General features: G+C 38.4%; 1 protein-coding gene across 3 annotated transcripts in view; it reads right to left on the bottom strand.

The window, feature by feature from the left end:
- Positions 1-6,435: 6,435 nt before the first annotated feature.
- Positions 6,436-20,666, bottom strand: part of LOC143906414 (uncharacterized) — a 38,807-nt gene continuing 24,576 nt past the window's right edge. Inside the window, exons 3-4 of one of the 3 annotated variants that reach the window (XM_077422505.1) lie at positions 8,756-8,810; positions 8,306-8,682 (exon numbers count right to left, since the gene is read on the bottom strand). In XM_077422505.1, coding sequence (XP_077278631.1) covers positions 8,776-8,810 — 35 coding nt within the window. In that variant the 3' untranslated portion in view covers positions 8,306-8,682; positions 8,756-8,775. Of the gene's footprint in view, positions 6,575-8,305; positions 8,683-8,755; positions 8,811-16,288; positions 16,578-20,666 lie in introns of those variants that run through there. The other 2 variants (XM_077422504.1, XM_077422502.1) reach the window with 2 other exon arrangements.

The raw sequence follows: 20,666 nt of genomic DNA, 5'->3' as shown, positions 1-20,666 counted from the left end.
AAAAACCGAAAATTGCTTGCTGTCAGACAAAAACCGTTGAAAAAATTTTTCATGAAATATAAATGCAATTAAAAATAAAAATTGGGAAAAAACAAAAAGTTTTTTAAAAAACCCCAAAAATTTTTAAAAAATTTAAACTTTTAAAAAATTTTGACTTTTTAATATTTTTTACCCCCTTTAAAATTAATTTTTTTTTTTATTTTCCATAACCCTCTATATTTCAAAGTTTTTTTTTTTTTTTAAATTTTTTTTCCCCCCCCTTCTTTTTATTTGAAAAAAAAATTTTTGGGGGAAAATTCCCGGCATTTTTTTGTGATGGAAAAATTTCTTTTTAAAATTTTTTTTACAGGGGGTTTTTAAAATTTAATTTTTTGGGGTCAGGGAGAGGTTTCCCCCCCTTTTAAACTTTCCCCCCAAATGGCCCCATTCTTTTTTTTCCCCCCCTTTAAAAATTTTTTTCTGGGGGGGCTTTTTAATTTTTTCCCCAAAAAAATTTTTCCCCCCCGGGGTTTTAAACGAAAAACCAAAAACAAATTTCATCACCTTTCAGGGGGAACCCCCCCATGTATCTCATAAATATTTTGTATGTCTTCTCCTTGTAGTCTATCGGTTTTAATCCCTTTTTTTGGGGGTCCAAAAATTTTTTTTTTTTCCCCCTCACCCCCTGTTTTTTTTGGTTTTCCCCCCTTTTTGGTCCGTTTTTGGGTCTGAAAAATTATTTTTATTTTTTTTAATTATTTGGACTAATTCCAAAAAAAAAAATTTTTTCCCCCTTTTTTTTTATTTTATCTTTTTAAAATTCTTTTTTTACTGTTTTATAATTCTTTTTTTTTTTCCCCACTTTTTGTTGCAAAATTTTGTAAAAATTTTTGGCATTTTTAAAACTTTACGGCCCCCCCTTTTGGGGCCCAACCTTCTTATCTATAACGTAAACCGAAACCTCAGATGATACCTATTGTTGATTTCTTAAAGAATTTAGAGTTTATCTTTCTTTGTTTATAATCGCGGATATAGGTTTTGAGTTTCATTGTGGGTAATTGTTTTAGTCTTAATTTCTTTAATTTCAATCTCAGGAGCAGAGCAAATATTATTGTATGTTGCTGTGATGGTGCTTAATTATAATTTGGGTACGGTCTATCATTTGTGTCATATGGCGCACCGACAATCTCATTGGTTGCCGATAATTCCTTGTTACTTCTGTATGGATTTTGCATATAGGTAACGAAAGATGGTTGAAATTGTACAGAAGTAGGTGTTGCCGCCGTATCGGCATATTGGTAAGCTTTTGGTGTCATTTCAGAGTAAAAAGGAATTTGTAATGTCTTGTGCTAGCTTGGCTCTGCCGTGCTGATCATGTTTATATTTGTGATTTCCTGTAACATACATAATTGTTGGATCCGTAAATAAGTGGGACTAAGTAATCGGATATAAAAGTATATAATTGTATTTCGTAAGCGGAGTACAGTTATATGCGTGCGCGCGTGTCAGGCAGGGAGTTACGTCGAGAGGAAGACCGGATGTCGACGGCCGTGTCGATGCGCGGGGCCTTGCGCCGAGCGCGTACTTTCGGCTCGGCCGGAGGATGGATGTATGTTTTTTAAAACGACTCTGAAGCTTCTTTCTTGCTTCAGCTTGTATGTATGAAAGGCAGTGCTCCTCTCTCGAAGTTCTCTGACGATAGTGGAGTATGCCTGGGTTGTTTTGGGTTAGATTTTGACTTCCTCGGCTTTTAACATCTTTATCTCGTATTCATCCTTGACACAGTCATTAAGCAACCCCGTTAAGGGCTTTATCTTACAAACCCGGTCCACGTAAATAGGAGGTGGCTTTGGGTCTTTTTCTTTAGATTCGTCTGTGCTCGACTACTGATTTACATCTAACACGGCAAATCTATTGCTGGTTTGCACCGATGAGCCCAGCCAATAGGAGCTGAGTTTAGTCTGTTTTAAATTCCTTGGGTGCATGTCTGGCCTACTGCGTGGTCTTTTTTTCTGTAGACTTCTTCTCATTTATCCTCCAGTTCTATAGGAGGATCCGTTTTGTTATTATTTATTCCCTTGTTAGGTTGGTGCGTACTAAAGTTTGTTGGAAAAATCGCAGGCGTGCTGGTTGACGGCGAATCATCATGATTTGAAGTGGAACGATGGAGAGGTAAATTACGTTCGGGCGAGAATGATCATCCGACGCGCCGTGTGCGACGAGCTGAACTGCGAGACGCTCAAGCTCGTCTACGTAAAAGGCGCTGAAAAGAAAGGATGGCTGGAGGAGATTCTCGGCGACGCCGTCGGTGAATTCAACGCTAAAATCGAGTCGATGGATGTCGAATACGAGGATGTATTAACGAATACGGGAGGTATTTATTCTTCTGTAGGTCCTTGTATACTGTACAGCTTTTGTAATTGGCCGGGTGATTTTTGTTGCAAAGGATACATTTTACTTGATCCGATCTACCCTCTCTGAGGCAGCTTGCAGTGGCGTGATCCCCTGCGCATTTCACGCATCTAGGTTTTCGATAACAGAAGCTACGAGTATGGCTGTATTTCTGGCAGTTTGCGCACTGTGGGATCTGCCTTTTAGGCTTTGGAGCCTCAAAAGCTATGCGGCAATTTAAGAGGTGTCTTATGCTGTAAATTGTCTTATTTTTGAAGTTTGGCTTAAGGTCTATAAAAAACATGGCCAAAGGTTTTTTGAGCCTATCTTTTACATTCCATATGTTGGTTACCTGGTGACCCAGGTCTTCAATTGTTGTTTTGAGCTTAGTAACGTCCGTCGATGGATATATGTTTTTTAAAATGACTCTGAAGCTTATTTTTTGGTTCAGCTTGAGTAGGCATACTATAGGGGATTCAGAATCAGGCGCACTTGACGGCGGGTCGGGGGCAGGAAGCGGAACGCATGGGGGCCGCCGTAAGCGGTGGGCGAGGGGATGGCGTCGGCAGACGGGGGCCGCCCCGCCGCTGCTTTTCTAACTCAGGATAGTGGGGGGAAGCGAGGGGCGCCACCACTCTCGCGTGGCACGAGGGGGCGGGCCATTCCGAATTCCCCCTCTAGGTCAATCGCGGAGTCATTCCCCATCGAGGAAGAGCACGGCGCAGGACTGGCAACATCAATAGCGATGTTAACTGATCGTGGCTTCCCTGCTTTTGGTCTTATACCATATGAGCGTCTGCGATGGCAATAATGTACGAACAGGCAGATAATCATGCCTAGTCCATAACGCTTCATGAAGATACAAGCGAAGTAGCAGAGTGTAAGTATACCTCTCCACCACAATAAATCGGACAGAACCGATGGATGTTGAGCCGAGGCAGAGACAAGCTCAGATTGGAGGACGAGCTGTCTATTCTGAACCTCAAGCTGTTGTCGCTGAACGTCAATCTGACGCTCGAGTATCTTCAGAATGCCACGCTGGATAGAAAGCGCGTCATATGGATCCACTGCATCATCACGATCAGCGAGTGTGAAACTTGTCACACTAATCAAAACACACATAATTACTGTGTTGCGCTGCATTTTGACGAACCCCACGTATACTAACAAGGCGCGAAGCGCAGCCGGTTGTTAATAAAAGAAAGATGAGAGAAAGAAAAGATTGTTAGATACGTCAGCAGCGCACAGTAAACTGTGCGAGGTAAAGAATAATAGATATCGACCAGGGGCGTGATGGTCGACTCTCTACTTTAGCGAAATCAGCCAAATTAAATTCCCTTATCTCTCAAAGCTATTTCCAGAGAGTTATATGCTGCCCTATTGACATCCGCCGAGCGATAAGCGCGAACTAACGCATATCCTCGCGCAATTGTATCGTCAGTTTGAAGTTTGCGAAGGTTATATTTTAATAATAACTACTGAAATCTACATTGCAATAATCGTACAGACAGAAACAATTTCAACAACGTACGCGACATTTCCCCGTCGTCGTCGTCGGAGATCGTCTCCGTTTGCGTGATCGCGGTTATCTCTCAAAGCTATTTCCAGAGTTATCTGCTGCCCTACTGACGCGCGAGGCGCCCCTCCGCGGATGGATCCCCCGTCGCGACGGCGGTGCGTCGGTAATCGATCGTCGTCGTCTTAATATCTGTAGCTCCCTACGCAGAGGAAAAAAAGGGCTGTTGTAGGACTAGACAGTTTAAACATTCCTGTTTTCCCACGATCGCGCTTATAAATCTAACCCAAAAAATCCATTGTATATTCTTTATTGTTTAAAAAAAATATAATTTTAATAAGAAAAAAAGAGGTCCTCTTCACGGCTGTATCTTGTAATGCCCCCATGGTAGAGTGTCGTACGAGTCGGGAACGACGTACCCTTGTCGTCGTACGGGCTGAGAGCGAGTTTCAACTCGGACACGGTGTGTACTTCGTGTGCAGTCGAACGAATACACGACTGACGCCTAAATTGCCCTATCGCGTCGTTCAGACAACACACGTAATCGTCGAACGTTATCGTTCTCGCGACCACGTTTCTCTTGATGCCCTTTATTTTCTTCGTGTCGCTCTTATCCTCGACCCTCAAGGCGTACATTTGCCATAACTATAAAGCTATATCCACACAAATTTGCATAAGCCCATAAACATAAGCATAAGAGAATTGATTGGTCCATATGAATGTGCATAAGGAAATAGACCAATCCGTTTCTTTAAGGTCTATCCAGAAAAACTTGCATAGGTGCATAACCATATGCATAAAGAAACGGATTGGTCTACTTCCTTATATGTACACATGCATATGGACCAATAAAATCTCTTATGGTTATGTTTATGCGCTCTGCAAGTTTGTCTGGATTGATTTTTATGCATATGGTTGTGCACCTATTGCCCGTTCTAAACTGGAGGATGATCCTACTTTCGGCAACAAGAGAATACAAGGTATTTAAATACAAAGTTTATATATGTATTTTAAAAGATTTAATCGCATCGCAAAGAATTACAGAGGTAACAATACAAAAAATAAAAATATTTTATTAAAATATATAAATTTTTCTTGTCAAAAAACTTGGCACTGCTATTAAATCTTTTAAAATACATATATAAACTTTGTATTTAAATACCTTGTATTCCCTTGTTGGGTTTAAATATTTTAGTAAAATATTTGTATTTTGTACTGTTACCTCTGTGTAACTCTTCATGATTCAATCTTTTATTTCAATCGAAGAAAAGCAGTGGTAATATTATACCTCGAAAAAACCTAAGTAACAAGTGGTAGACGTAATCTTTGTATTTCGAAAAATATATGTTCTCTGTAATTGGCGCTGTAATTAAAAAAGAGATATCATTTCTTTTTTGTAATTGTAATAATAGATCACTTGAAGCGCGACTCATTTTTGATAAGGTAACGTAATTTTGTGATGTGCATCACTTGAATTATAATTTTTTGGAAATAAAAATACTATTGCTTAGATTTTTTCGAAGTATAATACAACCACTTTGTTTTTTTTTTCGAGGTAAAGATACTACTGCTTAGGTTTTTTTGAGATTTTTCGAGATACAAAGATTACGTCTACCACTTGGTACTTCGATTTTTTTAAGGTATAATTCTACCATTGTTTTTTTTTTTAAGGTAACAACATATACACTACTATGCGTGTACTTAGCGCCTTTCTTTACCTTTTTTTTTTAAAAGGTAATTTTGTACAGATTATATATTACACGGTACGTAAAGTGCTAAATGGAACTCTACCACAAATTATATACTGATCGTTTAAAGCTTCATATATTAATTACGTTTTCCACAAGGTCTTAGTTCGCGTATCGTTAAATGTCTGTAATTAAACGCAGCTAACATACAACTATATTACGGGATTATTATTTGCTTCGAATTTTAATACCGCCTTAGTAGTCGTGCGATCGAGTCTACACGAAAGAATGTATGTACATAAAGAAGTCGTATATACATATAAATTTGCGGAAATCGCTGTATTTGTTTTCTATTTGCCGTTTGCGTTCATCGCCAGGGAGCTTTTTTCGGAATTCAAACGCTCAGGATCACCCCATTATATGGGCCAATCGCGTGTTTTCGTTATTGCGCGCGTAGTAGTTTCGGCAAGTACGCCGCGCCCCGCGCCCGGCTGCGCGTCGCGTAGGAATGTAAGGGGTGGGGAACAGTTCCCAGTAGGGATGGGCGATTTTGTAGAAAAAATCGATATCGAAAGAATCGATAAAAACGAAAAAAATCGATACGAAATAATCGATTGTTGCAAAAAAAATCGAAGAATCGATATATCGATTATATACATATATATATATATATATTTTTTTTTTAATATTTACAAACGGCAATCAAAAACTAAAAAAGAGAACCGTTTAAAAAACTAAATTATTTTTATAATTTTTTAATATTAACAGTGTTAATTTAACACTGTATTAATTTAACATCTACATAAAATGGTATTTGAAAAGAAATCAACTTTTTGATATAAAGTTCATTTTATTTTCATCGCTGAACAATTTTAAATATTTTAGAAATTTTTTTTGTTATTTGTCTATTGTTCTATCATTTCCTTACCAATCTTACCATATATTTCTTCAGATAATTTGAATTAGTATTGTAATTTGCCGTTTGTAAATGAAAGTGGTTCTGGAAAGAAAAACAATTGATTATTTCCGATGATATATAGAAGGGAATATGTATAATTAAGGTACATGGCAAAGTAAGTGTGCCCATGATAAAATTCATACTTGACTTGACTCGTACTCACTTAGAAAATCATCAATTTGAAATAAAAAAATCAAACAGCAGATTTAAGGTCACCAATATAAAAAACAGAATAAAGGAAAAGGAAAATTATGCCAGTATGTATTTCTTTCTAATGAATAAGTACATAGTACAGTGTTTTTGTAAAAAAAAAAAACCAACAAATGTCTGAAATGCAAATGTGATATTCACATTGCACATTGTATAAAAAGAAACATTGCACACATTGCACGTTGCATAAAAATAAACATTGCACACATTGCACTTTGTATAAAAATAAACCGAGAATAATAAGAATAAGAATATATATAAGTCAAGGTAACAGTAATATATATAAGTAAGTAAGTTAAGTTATATAAGTAAGGTAAGTAATATATATAAGTAAAATGAAAAAATTGGGAATGAATAATGAGAGTCTAAATGCAGAAAAATTCTTTATTCCAATTTCCATTCTTCTTTTGAAAGAGATCCCAGAAATAAGAGTCGATTCAAGTGCTCACCCGTTAATCGATTTCTCTCATTGCTCTTGATGTCACCAGCCTCGGAAAATTTCCTTTCTGATGGTACAGAGGTACTAATAATACTGACGTATTGCCAGTTCGTACAGCGTTGGAAACGATTGCTTTAAGGATTTCCAATGTTGAAATGGATCGTAATGTCGAGCAATTACCGATTGCTTTAAATATTGTCTTAATTCATGGGTAAGATGTTCATCTTTCGTACTCTCATCAGTACTCTTTGCCACCATATCGTCATGAGCCTTCCAAATAGTTTCATTAGAGTCTTGTTGAACTGCAGATCTTTTTTCTTGAATTTTTTTCCCACCAATCGATTTCATTTCTTTATTGATTCGTTCCACAGCAGCAGCTGCTGCACGGGCATTTTGAAAATCGATTCGTTTGAATCGTGGATCAAGTATTGTAGGGACCGCAAGAATCTTATTATTTTCAACATTTTTAAATTTATCTTGAATCGATTCAAGGAGCTTTTTCTGAAAAGAACTTCCGTTGTTTGTTGAAGGTTTAACTTGTTTAATTGATAGTGTCATACAGTGAATGATTGGTATAAGTATAATAGTACTGCAAGTAGGATATTTGCTGCCACTGATTTCTTTAATGACACATTCAATTGGTTTCATGAGAGACACGACTTCCTGTAGGACTTCAATTTGGCTATGAGTTAACATATCTGGAATGTCTGATTTTTTGCATTTCAAAGTAACTGCATAAACGTACTGCTGCAGAGCGAGAAATCTCTCTAACATGTAAAGAGTGGAATTCCAGCGAGTCGGAACATCAAGAATAAATTTCAAGACGGTTCCCTCTGTCTTCCCATCAAATATTTGTAACCGTTTTAACTCATCTGTAGCCACAACACTTCTTCTGATAAGCACGACAATTTTCTTTACTGTAGCAATAATATCGTTGATCTCTGGCATATCCTTTAATATTTTAGGTACAAGATGAGACAAAAAATGAGCAAAACACCAGATATGTCTTTCAGAGCCCACAACATTATGTACAGCAGCTTTAATATTTGCTGCTCCATCACTGGTGATTGCCATAATTTTTTTTCGATCTAATTTAAAATCATCAATGACAGAATTGAGAGACTCCGTGAGGTACTCTGCTGTATGATTTGTATGCAGTGGAAAGACTCCCAAACATCTATTTTTCATTACAAGATCTTCAGACAGGTAATGAATGGTGACACCCAGATAGCTTTGGAAAGTGCAGTCTGTCCAATTATCACATGTTAAAGTATAGGACAAAGCTTTTTCAAGAGTGGATTTATAACATTCTTTTGCTTCAACATAGCGATTATCCATTAATTTAGTTAGAGTCTTTTGATCAGGTATACGATAAAGTGGAGCTACTATTTTTATCAAAACCTTGTGAAACCTTCTTTATTAACTATGGATAGTGGTTCTTTGTCTTTGGCGATCATAAACATTAGTGCTACAGTAATTTTGTCAGACCATGCTCCTCCTTCTGAAAATGATAAACGAGCATTCGACCATTTGACTAACCTAGACTTATTAATTGTTTGAAATTTGTTACAAACCTGCGAAAGAATTTGCCCTCTCAAAGGTTTCGTCGATTCGGGGTAACTTGCTCTTCTGAAACAAATTTTAATATATTTTTTTATTATGTATTAAAAATTAGGACTGTTACTTTTTTAAAGCTTCGAAGCTTTAAAGGAACGAAGTTTCGAAGGATCGAAGTTTCGAAGGTTTTCGAAAAAACGAAGGAATCTTCGAAGGAACAACAAAGCATCAAAGGTTCGAAGTTAAAAAAAAAAAAAAAAAAAAAAAAAGTTGAATCGTAAACTATCACATTTCTATATGTATATATATTAATAATTGCATCTTTAAGCTTATTGATTAAATGAGTTTTGATAAATGATAGCATTTATCTCATGTATTTACTAAATCTAGAATTTATTGGTACTTACCTACAGTATCTGATGATTATAGTTCACGAAAGAGTACATTTTAATGAAAAACAGATCACAGCGGATGTACTGAATGGTTTCACACGCGCGGATAGGAGATAGGAGGATAGGAGAGGAGAATTACGATACAATTGTATGTACAGAAGAATTAAATCAAGAATTTTTAAAAATGTATTTTAGATCAAGAATTTAAAATTTATCTCTCTCATCTCTCTATTTAATCTCGTTTCTTTAACGCAATTCCAAATTAAAAGTCTTTATAATATTGTTTAATTTAAGCACCATACACTGAGAAAAAAATACTGTTGTGGAATCACGAGGTTCCAAAAACATAAATAGTTGATTCTATTTTAGTTGACCCAGCGAGAAATGACCCATCGAAATAACCCATCGTCTAATCAACGTCGAAATCATGAATAGTTTGAGCTTGTGAGATAGATATGCTTTATTGTCATTGCCTCTCGGCTTTACAAGGCGTTTTTACGGAACGTACCCAAACCGTTACATACTTTCTGCTCTCCTGTCCTGTCCTCTTTTTGACTCTATACAATCTAAAGGGGTCCGCTTTTACATAACCTACTATCTGTCTTCGTAAAATTTTATGGTCTATTAATCTCTGCTCTCTCGACTGTTAGATACTGACTCTATACCCTCCAGGATGCCTCCCTTGGCTCGTTCCTCCCCCTTTTTCTTCCGGTCTTACTAGTTCTTTTGATTTTTCTCTTCCATTCCTTCCTTCTTTCCCATCCCGGATCTCGTCCCGCGTTTTCCCTCCCGACTTCCTTCCCCTCGTTTCCTCTGATTCCATTTACTGCTTCCTTGGTTTCTTTCTTGTCGGTTTACATCCTCCTCCATCTCCCTCCCTCTTCGTCCCATTTCACTTCCTTTCCGTCGATCCACAGCCTTCTATTTGTTAATACTGCCGATCTTCCTTTTGATCTTTTCTCTCTTGCTTTGTTTACCAGCTTGTGTCTATAGGCCCTCTCTTCCATTGAAAGTTCCTCATCTACCCCCACTTCCCATCTCCTCCATATTTCCCCGCTTTTTTTGATTATCTCTTTCTTGTCCTCCTCCTCCTTCAGCTCCATAAACATCAGTTTGTTTTTGTCTGCTTCAATTGCCTCTACTACTTCTCTTACCGGGATTATTCTTCCTGTCACTCTTTCCATTATTATCTCCACTAGCTCTCTTCTCTCTCTCGGATCTTCCCCTCTTACTTTCCTCCATATTATTCTTCTTTTCTTCCTTTGCTCTTTCTCTCTATTTTCTCTCTCTGCTTTTAGCTCCCTCTCTCTCTCCTCTTCTCTTCTTCTTCTTACATCTTCCTCTATGTCTTCTGCTATTCGTCGCGCTTTTTCCTTCTTGTGCTTGCTTTCCTTCTCTTTGCTTCTGGCTTCTCTCTCGTTTTTATATCTCCTTGCCTCGTTTCTTTCTTTATATTCTCTGTCCTCTTCTCTTTTATTTGGTCCATCATCACTCTTTCCAACCTCTTTACTTTTTATCTCTTCTTTCCTCTTCCTTTTCTCCTTTTTATTTTCTTCCTCTCTCTCTGCCTTTTTCCACCAGCTTTCTCCCCATTCTCCGTCGTTCCATCCTTCCACGTCACTTTCTTCTTCCTCATCTACTGCCCTCTTCCCCCTTACCGCTCCGTCGCTGTATTCCCTCGCCTCCTCTGTTTCTCCTTCCCATCGTTCACTGCTCTCATCCGATCCTCTTTCCTCTGTCTCGTCCTGCCCCTTGCTCTTTTCGCTCTGCCTTTGTCGTTTTTCCAGCCTTTCCATTTGTCTTCTCATCCCTTTCATTTCTTTTTTTATTTCTTTGTTCTGTCGATCTATTTTCTGTCCTACCTCCCTTATTTTTTTTATAACTTCTTTTATCGAATCCATCTCTTCCGTTCTCTGCTCGGTCCTCGTCATCCTCTCTTCTCCTGTCACTACATTGAAATTGTTAGTGCTTATGCCTGTCCTTCTATCATTACCTGCCTCTGTTCTTCCTCCCCGCTTTCTCTTCCCTTTTTATCTACATTATTCACTTACTTTCTGTCAGCCTCTCCTTCGGTACGTTCCTTTTTCTCATTTTACTACTATTTCTACTTCTAACCTCTCGCTTATGTTTATCTCGTCTTCCGCGCTTTCCATCAGTGCGCCAACACCATCGCCTCTCCTTCAGGTCTGCCATCCCTGCCCGCTTCCAGCGCCGTCTCTCCTCCCGTCTTCGCTCTGCGCGCGCGCTTTCTCGGCTCGTATCGCTCCTCTTCAGGCCTGCCAGCTCTGCCCGCTCGCAGCGCCGTCCTGTCTCTTCTCCCAGTCTCGCTCCGCGCGCGCGCTCATCGCTCAAGCCTACACCGTTGCTGCGCCTCGACGCCCCGCAGTAGTGCCAACCCGCTCTTTTGGAGGGGCCGGCCCCCCGCGCCGTCTCGGCCGCAGCCGGTGTTTCCGCGTCTTACGCCCTCTTCTCTCACCGTTCTCGTCCTGCACTGCCGCCTTTTGATCGCGTTCTCGCCAGCACGCCTGCGCGACCCTCCGTCTCCATCGCTCTCCTCCCCTCCTTTCGCTTTCCCCTCAGCCCTAACCTATTCGTCTCTTCCTTCTTGTGTCTTCTCGTTCTTTCTTCCCTGACCGTTCCGCACGTTCCCTTCAATTTCTCTTCTTCCTTTATGTTTCCTCCGTCGATCCCATCGCTCCCCCGAGGTCCTCCTTCCTTTTCCTTTCTTTTACTCCGTTTTTCCTGCGCTTCCTTCTATGAGCCGTCTGTTCACAAAGAGGCGTACCAATCGTCCCCCCCTATCACGTGGCTGTGGTACATTTCCCGCTTGTTCAACTGATTGATGAAACGAAGAATCAAGAGGAAGCATTTGACTTTCTACAGAAGGACCCATATCCCAAATTGTTGAAGCTGAAGTGCTAGGTCTATCACGTGGCTGTGGTACATTTCCCGCTTGTTCAATTGATTGATGAAACGAAGGATCAAGAGGAAGCATCTGACTTTCTGCAGAAGGACCCATATCCCTAACCATTGAAGCTGAAGTGCTAGGTGGTTTTTCAAATTTATTTTTCATATCTACGTACTCTTTAAGTGTTTGGACGATTTTCTTATAATCCTTGCCTGTGGACTCATATAAATATATGGTAGATGTTAAATTCTCAGGTAAATGAATATTAGAACTTTCTTTGTTTATATATAAATTAATTTTTATTTCATTTACTGTCGATTTTTTTGGGGCTTTAGGTTTCAGATTTAAATATAGTTTAAATCGCCAATTTTTCCATAGGCCATCGTTTATTATTAAACATAACGCTTCCCACATTTGATTTATTTTCGACCACTGTTTTTGGTCTTCTTTATCGGTCTTTTGATATAAAATATAGTTTTTAATCTCAAAATGCTGCAACATATCATTTAGATATGCCAGGCATTTCGAATTGTTCTTCACAAACCAGTAAAAAAAAAGATAAAGAATTTTTACTTTATATACCCCAAGGGGCCTTAAAGGGCATTTTGATGGGACGTACCCAACCCTAACCTCCAATTCATCCACTACCTTACTGTTTCCTCCTTTGGACCAACGGTTTAACGTCTCTTCCGAAAGACGGAGCCTAGTTTTTTCCGCATCTTGCACGGAGGGGCGCGGTTTTTCGGAAAAAAACTTTTCCATGTTACATGGCTCTAGTGGACTCGAACCTGGTTCCTCAGATTACGAGTCTGGCGCTCTACCACTAGACCACACCGCCGCCCTTTCTTCACAAACCAGTATATATCTCTATTTATGGAAAAGTTCTTCAACAGGTTTGAGAGCTTGCCTAAAGCTCCTTTTTCGCTGGATAAACAGCAGCTTTCATATTTACCGGATGTCCTGTACAGTAAATGAATATAATTATTTGTCCCTGCAGGCAACTCCATTTTGCAATCTACTGTTGTTGTTCTGATCCAACTCAAAAGATTTAAACTATCGAACGATGCTCGGGCAATCGACGATGTACAAGAGACAGACGTGACGAGGATCGAGGCACAATACGTTTGAAACGTCTGCCGAAACGTTACTCTAGTTTGAGCTTGTGAAAATATCGTTTTGTTACCACGTAAATGTAATTTTTAAAAAAGATAAAAAAAGGCCAAGTACACATTTACAACATTATTTTATATTTATTTATTAATAATACGCGAGATTCACTTATGTGTGCAAGTTTAACGCCTATTTGTTTCCTATTTATTGAGTATAATTATGTATTTTTTTTTATATTTAAAGGCGCACATTATATGTCATCAGTTGAAGTTTGTTTGACCGAAACGGTCGTTTATTGTGTAGGAGATTTAGGGCCGTAGGGCCGGTATTGGTAGGAGATCGGGGAAATTAGCGTAGTAGTGGAGCAGTCGTGGGGTAGCAGCCTATGTGCTAGGCGTGTGAACGAAGGATCCCGCAGAGTTCGAGTCCCGCGCGCGGTCGACTCCGTTAAATTTTTCCGTCCTACAACTGGAAGTTTTAACACGATATCGTATACACGGTTTGGCGTGAAAACGTGAGCTTTTGTTACCGTAGAAAGAGAGAGAAAGAGACTAAAAAATCTCGAGGTTTTCCGTGTACATGGATTTTCACGTAAATTTAACATTGTACTTAATGACTTAACGCATTCTCATCTTTCGATGTCTTCTTTTTATATTTGTAAAGGGTGTATAGAAGGAATGATGTCTAGATTAAGGGCGTACATTTCGATGATGCGTGAATAAGAAACTGCAAAGCTCTGGCTTTCATTTCCGCTTCACAAAACCGAATTTTGTATCCGTACTATCATTATTTATAATTTGTGCGTGGCCGACGTTACTGCACATGAGCGTGAATAATAAATTACATGTTATCTTTTTTAACCCTAGGTATACACAGTTTTTATTTCTTATTATACACTGGGGTCTCGGAGACCTCTTCCATAGTTGCTATCGTAATTTCAGAAATGGATATATTTTAGTTTATTTATTTTTCAATTGATCGATCAAGAATCGATTGAAGGAATAAGCTCATAATGTATAAAAGTTGATAGAATTAAAGAATTCCGAGATATATATACGGGTAAAAAGAAAAGAATATATGATATGGGACAAAAGTCCAGAAACGCGAAAAAAGAAGTAAGGCTGGGGTCTTGGAGACTTGACTGTGTATACCTAGGATTGACAAGCTGCACTGCGCTGCTACATTCTTGATAGCAAGGAAGAAATCGATATAATTAATATTTTTATTTAAGAAACTATATATGCAGTACACATATTTTTATCATAGTCGCTAATATAAGTATAGATTACTAATGTAAAGGGGAGTTTACACACGCAATGATTAGTGGCCCCAATTGACTAACGTTAGTAAAAATGCAAGTGTAAAAACTTGATACAAACTGGCACTAGTAATATGGCGTTTACGGGCGGTTATTGGCCAAAGCATATAATTTCAAAATTTGAGGTTATATGCTTGCAGTCATTTACTGTGTGTTTAACAAATGTTAAATATTTTCCATATTATACGCCAATCACTATGTAAACACTTGTGAGTTTGCCAGTCGGTTTCTGGCGCCAATGAATGCCAGTCAGTTGGCGCCACTAATCATTGCGTGTGTAAACTCCCCTTGAAATAAATATAAAAAGAAGTCAGTTGTTGCCTTGTTTGTACACGCATTAGTCTAATAATTTTTTTATTTGAACGTTGTTGGAATATTATTAAATTAGAGAATCTTAAAATCTTGAATTTGACTGATCAATATTCAGCGGAAAGACAAATGCGTATAATAGATGAGAAGCAAATTTTTGAAGAAGTTTAGGATGTCTTTACTGAGATTACCCGGAAAAGGAACAAACAGTATCTGAACATTTTTACTTAATTCTCGTCGAGACCGTGAACGTGTTAGGACATGTTTTGTCCAAAAAAATTTTTGAAGATTGTTGATGAAATTAACCGTTTTTGTTTTTAAATATTAATTGCTTTTGTTTTATCGGATCAATTTTGTATTTATATATTATCATCGAATGGAATAATGGCTGATTTAATCCCGAAAGGGAAAGTGAGTCAAAAAGCATAAGAAGACCGTTTTTATCTTCATCAAGGTATATCAAGAGCTATTTTCGAACACATATTGAATCTACTGTACTTGACCATACATAAAGAATTGACGGATTTATGCATCTTTCTAAGATCATGGATACGATAAAGTCTCCATCGTTTTCAGAAACAGATAAATATTTAGTTTAAGTGAATGTTACGTGTCAAACTGGTTCCCAAATAAGTGTAATGAATTTTATATACGTACTAGTAAAACATTTAGCGGTTCATGTACCACTACTATAATGTATCCGCCGGAATCAGCTTTATCAAATTTTATTTTGGGTGATATATCAGATAATTAGAATCTCGACATCTATGTTTCAATATTATTCGACAAATACACTTATAATACATTGCAAGTTTGACATTTTTATGCTTTAATAAATAAAATTATATGTATAAATTTATTATCATCTACAGTGGTATTTATGACCGTTGAATTTGAATCTAAGGATGAAAAATCAGTGAAATTTATGGTAAGAGAAGAATAGTATGTTATATCAAAAGAATTTTGTTGTACGCCACTAACAGTAGCTATTTTAAGAATATATATTTTACACATGAGGAAAAAGAGAAAGTTATAACAAATGGATTAACAATGCGTAATGAGTTAATATTTATTTTAACTACCTCAGTAGATTAGTGTGATTATGGCATTTAAAATTATGTAAATATTATTTGTTACGCTATATTCCCTTCTGTGAATTGTGGCAGAAACGACAAAACGTTAAAAATGCTTAAATAAATGTTTAATTCCTTTTTGTGCAGCATGAAATCTTACTTCATTACGAGAAGGATTATTCGCCTCTTCTGACAGTAGTCACAAGAAAAATCGTATTTTTTTTGCTCTATTTAAAGCTGATGTTTTCGAAAAAACCAGTCAGGTTGAAAACAATATTCAGCACGAATATGCGTATTGTATTAAGAGAAAAGCATAGAGACATAATGAACTTTAGTACTTCTGTTGAATTATTACGCTTTCGTAACTAAAAAACAAGAGATTGTCGAAGCTTTGACTACGCATACTTTCTTATTTAAAGGATATGCTATTTTGCAGTTCATATAAAAATGCCTATTTTTATACTGTCATCATTCTTTTTCTGAACTGCAAACTCATCCATGGACACATTGTTGTTTCACGAATCTCATGTGTTGGCGTTGAACGATTCCCTTTAAGGGTTCCAAGCTCATTGAGGCATGCAATTATCTTTCACTTTAGCCGGGGAGTCGAAGTTGGCCGGCCTTGCAACGTGGGAGAAGCGGAAGCGATTCCCGTCACCGCTGCGAGTCGAGCCCCGGCGCCGGGCACATGCTTGAACCCCGTGCACTGCGTTTGACACGGATAGATATCTATTCACGAAATAACGAAATAAATTATTACTATTTATTTCTATTTTAATTTGACACGGCTACTGGGGGCAAGTCTCGTCGAGACCGTGGACATGTTCGGACGTGTTTTCTCCTGAATAATTTTTGAAGATTGTTGATTCAATTAGCGCCGAGTTTGAATTGAATTTTTCGAGTCTGTATTCATTATTTTTGACTTGTTCTTGGCCGTTAAGTGATCCCCAGGGGGATTAGGTGCCATAACATTTACAAAGAAAAAGAAGGCTACTGGGGGCTACGGTTACTCGTGCGTCAAGAGGCGTTAATCGTTTTTATACCCGATAACTGGCGCCTACTTTCGAGGGACCAGCTACGCTCTCACTGGGTGCCTCTGCACTGACCGAGTCACTACTCTCACATTGTGCACGTAGTGCTCGGGCCATCCGAGAACCTGATGGGCGTGAAGATTTATTTTTTGAGTTTTTCATATTTACTGCGTGTTGGGGAGCAAACGGATTGACAGCCGAGAGTTTCCTAGATAACCGTGCCTTTTCTTGGCCCCACACCTTACCATGGACAGCAGTACTTGGGCTCGTATCACTACAGGCCCTCAGAGGCGTAGTCAGATCACCATTGATGCTATTTGGTTACTGCAGAGCGCGCCGACCAGCCGACATTAGATCTTGCGACCGAACCGTATTGAATCGGAACAGCCTTACATTCCAGCGAGACTACTGGAAATTGGGCGCATGACTTTGACTGGGAGAGGCTATATATTTGCATCACCAGACCAGTAACTGACTCTGACTCTAGGTCCAAAGAGACTCGTGCAGAGAATCAAGGGCCTAAGAGAGGCTGACTTCTTCGATACAATGACAGTGCCCGCACCAGCGTAGTTTTCAGGTCACTCGGATCTTCGGATCTTAACACGGATCCGCCACTTTTTTTGCGCTCGTTTCTGCCACAATTCACAAAAGGTAGTAGCCTTTGAGAATCACTATTTCGTGGAACGATCACGACGGGCGTATAGCAATTTTGTTTTGCTTGTTCACGTTCAACGGCATCGCGATCTCGGTTGAAACATTACGACTTGGCCTAGCGCCGCGTGTAATCCGGCAGAACCAAGAATCGGTGCGGTCATTTCCAAGTGGTTAATACGAGATGAGCGGCGGTAATGCCGACTTAATGCGATCAAACGAGTTCACCACCACTGTTCTGCAACGTGGACGGGAGCGAGGCCGCCGTGCCATGGTCAGCGTGATTACCGGTAGTAGGTCCGACCGAGAGAACGAGTACGTGTATACGCGATCGCGTACTTAACGCGGATCGGCGAGCGACCGGTCGGTTGGCTGCGGGTCCGGTGCACGGCCAACGGTGCCTCCGATCACGTAATCTGACTGATCGTTTCCGGTTTCGCCGGCGTGAACTCGCTTCCAGTATTATGGCCACGCGAAGTAATGTTAGACCATCTCCGCCCGTTCGCCGAGCGGGCGCTGATGATACGCCTCACTCGTCATACGTAAAGGCACGGTTCACTTGTGACGATCATCCCGGAAAGATTTACCGGCAGGAGAGTATTAGTTTAAATTTTATCCTTTAATATTTAATAGTGTAGAGACAACTATACCATTTATGATTTAAATAGAGTATAAGACTAATGATTGTATGTGTATAGAATAATTTGTAATTAATTGTATAATAATTGCAAGCCGTTTTATCATAATTCGCCGTATAGAAAAAGAATTGTTTCGTAAAATTATACATTTCTATTTTAAATAGAAAAAAGTTACGCACGTTGCATGTAACTTTCTTTAACTTTTTAACCCTAGAGGCCTGTGTACATAATTATGTACATTAAAAAAAAAAAAACTAAAAAAACTAAAAAAAACTAATTTTATCAGGGACTTTTAAGACTATCTTATAAATTATAACATTTACTCCAATGGGATCGATGTGTGGCCCCTAAAGGTCCGTACTTGATGCAATAAATATGCGTTTTACTCATTTATATTGTTTACGATAATCTTATTGTTACATCTTTAATACGCGTATATGTCGATGCTGCGAGATTTATATCAATATTACTCGTATAACGAACTCCCTCCGTGAATGTATCTCCGATTTAAGATGATTTTAGTATTCTCAACGTAAATGCGTTTGTTAGAAATTCGCGGTTGACTTGTGACCGCCGGGCGTTAGTATACTTTGCCTGTTGCGTTTCGCCGCGAAACCGAAAATGGCTAATAGAATAGCTGGCATACCTATACAAGTATTGTTAGCGCCTAACCGCTGCACTTTGTTCGCTTTTGAAGGAATGCACGCGCGTGAGCTCGTGCACCATTCTGACATTGCAACACAATGCGCAGTGTGTATATCCCTTAGGGATCCTCGTGACCGGTTTGCCGGAAAGAATCGCAAGTCTGTATATTTCCCTTATTACCTGTAGCACAGCGTGACCTTGCGATCTCGTAATATCAGGAATTGAGCGCTAGCCGAACGAAAAGCATTAGAACTCTTCAACGTGGATTTACACGGTAATTATATGGAGTATATTTTGAAAATATTGCTAATTCTATGATTCTAAGACCACAATTTGATCGATAATTCTTAAATTATAACTTATCGGAAATTGATTCAAAAATAATTTTTTCAAAATCTTTTTAATAGTTAATTTCACGTAAGTTTTATTAGAATTTCAAAATGTGAAGAGTTGGATTTAAAAATATAAAAATCGAAAAGGTACGAAAGAAATTTGCATCTTGAGACAACGTTTCTCTTAAAAAACTGATCTTAAATTAATCTTAAGTTTTTAAATGAAGGAATTCGTAGAAAGAGACAGTGATGGTTCCAAGACAGTTCATACTTCTCAGTAATATAACAAATTTAATGAAAATTAAAATATTTTAAACGTGTCACTGAGAGAGATGAAAATGGAGGAAGAAGACACAATAGAAATGTATCAACAACAGACCGGTGGTTTCTCGTGTTGAACCGTAACTTCAGGGAATATTTTAAGACATGAATAATGTATTCATCTGATCGCTAAGTACATGTATTATTCGTTGAAAACTTCGGACGTGGCGATTTGCATCATTCTATCTTTCTCGTTCATTAGATGTAAACAAGGATAGAATGACAATGGCACGCTCCGCGAACGCACATTTAGAATGACTTATTTCTTGTAAAGTGTCGGTAACCTCACTTGATTTTTCGTACACATGTCCCTTATTACTGTGTATTTAACATATCAAATTTAGGTACTTATCTAATACTTGTTTTCACGAAAGGACCACTTTAACTAGAGTCCTTCTAATCAGAGTCTGGCCAACTTGCAATTCTGGCAAAATTTTGCGAGAGAGAAAGATATACATTTGTAGGGCGCGGAGGAGAGAAATCTATATTACAAAAAAGAATCAAGAGACGAGATGTGGCCTGCTCGACGGTTACTTACTTTATTTCTGAAAACAACGGGAGAGACGCGAGAGTCCTTTCGTCCGACGATCGTCAAACGTCTTTTTTTCGAAGATTCCTTGACCTCGCCGTCGCTAAGCGATCACGCCAAAACACACGCAATTCACGTGTTACACGAAATTCACCTGTTCTACTGCGTCCTCGTCCGAACGAGAAGATTCCGCGTCTGTCTCTTTTCTTACTATACATTCACTATCGCTTTCTTTTTCTTTGTCTCTTTTATCTTTTTCTCTTTCTGTTTCTTTTGCTTTTGCCAAGAAATGGCGAACCAATCAAAAGTTGGTACTGTATCACACACTATCATGTCTTTTGATGCTGAAATTTTTATATCCGATAAAAACCGTAACTATTATTAATTTTATATAAGTATATATAAGATAAGGAACATACGTATAATTGTTGGAAATTTGATTTTACTTATTGTTAGCATTATTTTAAGCTTGTTTCTTCGATTAAAAAAACTGGGACATTTTTTCCTGCGTTTCGTATAATGTTAGTTACATTTAAATAAGCGACGTAAATAAGATACGTTTCTCCGTATTTATCTGCAGTACGTGGTGAATACGAAATTTCTCACAATGACACGCCGAGGTTTCCTCGAAAGGCATTGCGATAAGCGAAAAGAAAAAGTGCACCAGATTA

The sequence above is a fragment of the Temnothorax americanus genome, unplaced genomic scaffold (genome assembly GCF_048541705.1).
Source record: "Temnothorax americanus isolate GAGA-0224 unplaced genomic scaffold, ASM4854170v1 Scaffold70, whole genome shotgun sequence".
In the NCBI taxonomy this organism is placed as follows: Eukaryota; Metazoa; Arthropoda; class Insecta; order Hymenoptera; family Formicidae; genus Temnothorax; species Temnothorax americanus.
The sequence above is the reverse complement of the archived record's forward strand: the minus strand, read 5'-3'. Positions and strand labels throughout refer to the sequence as shown.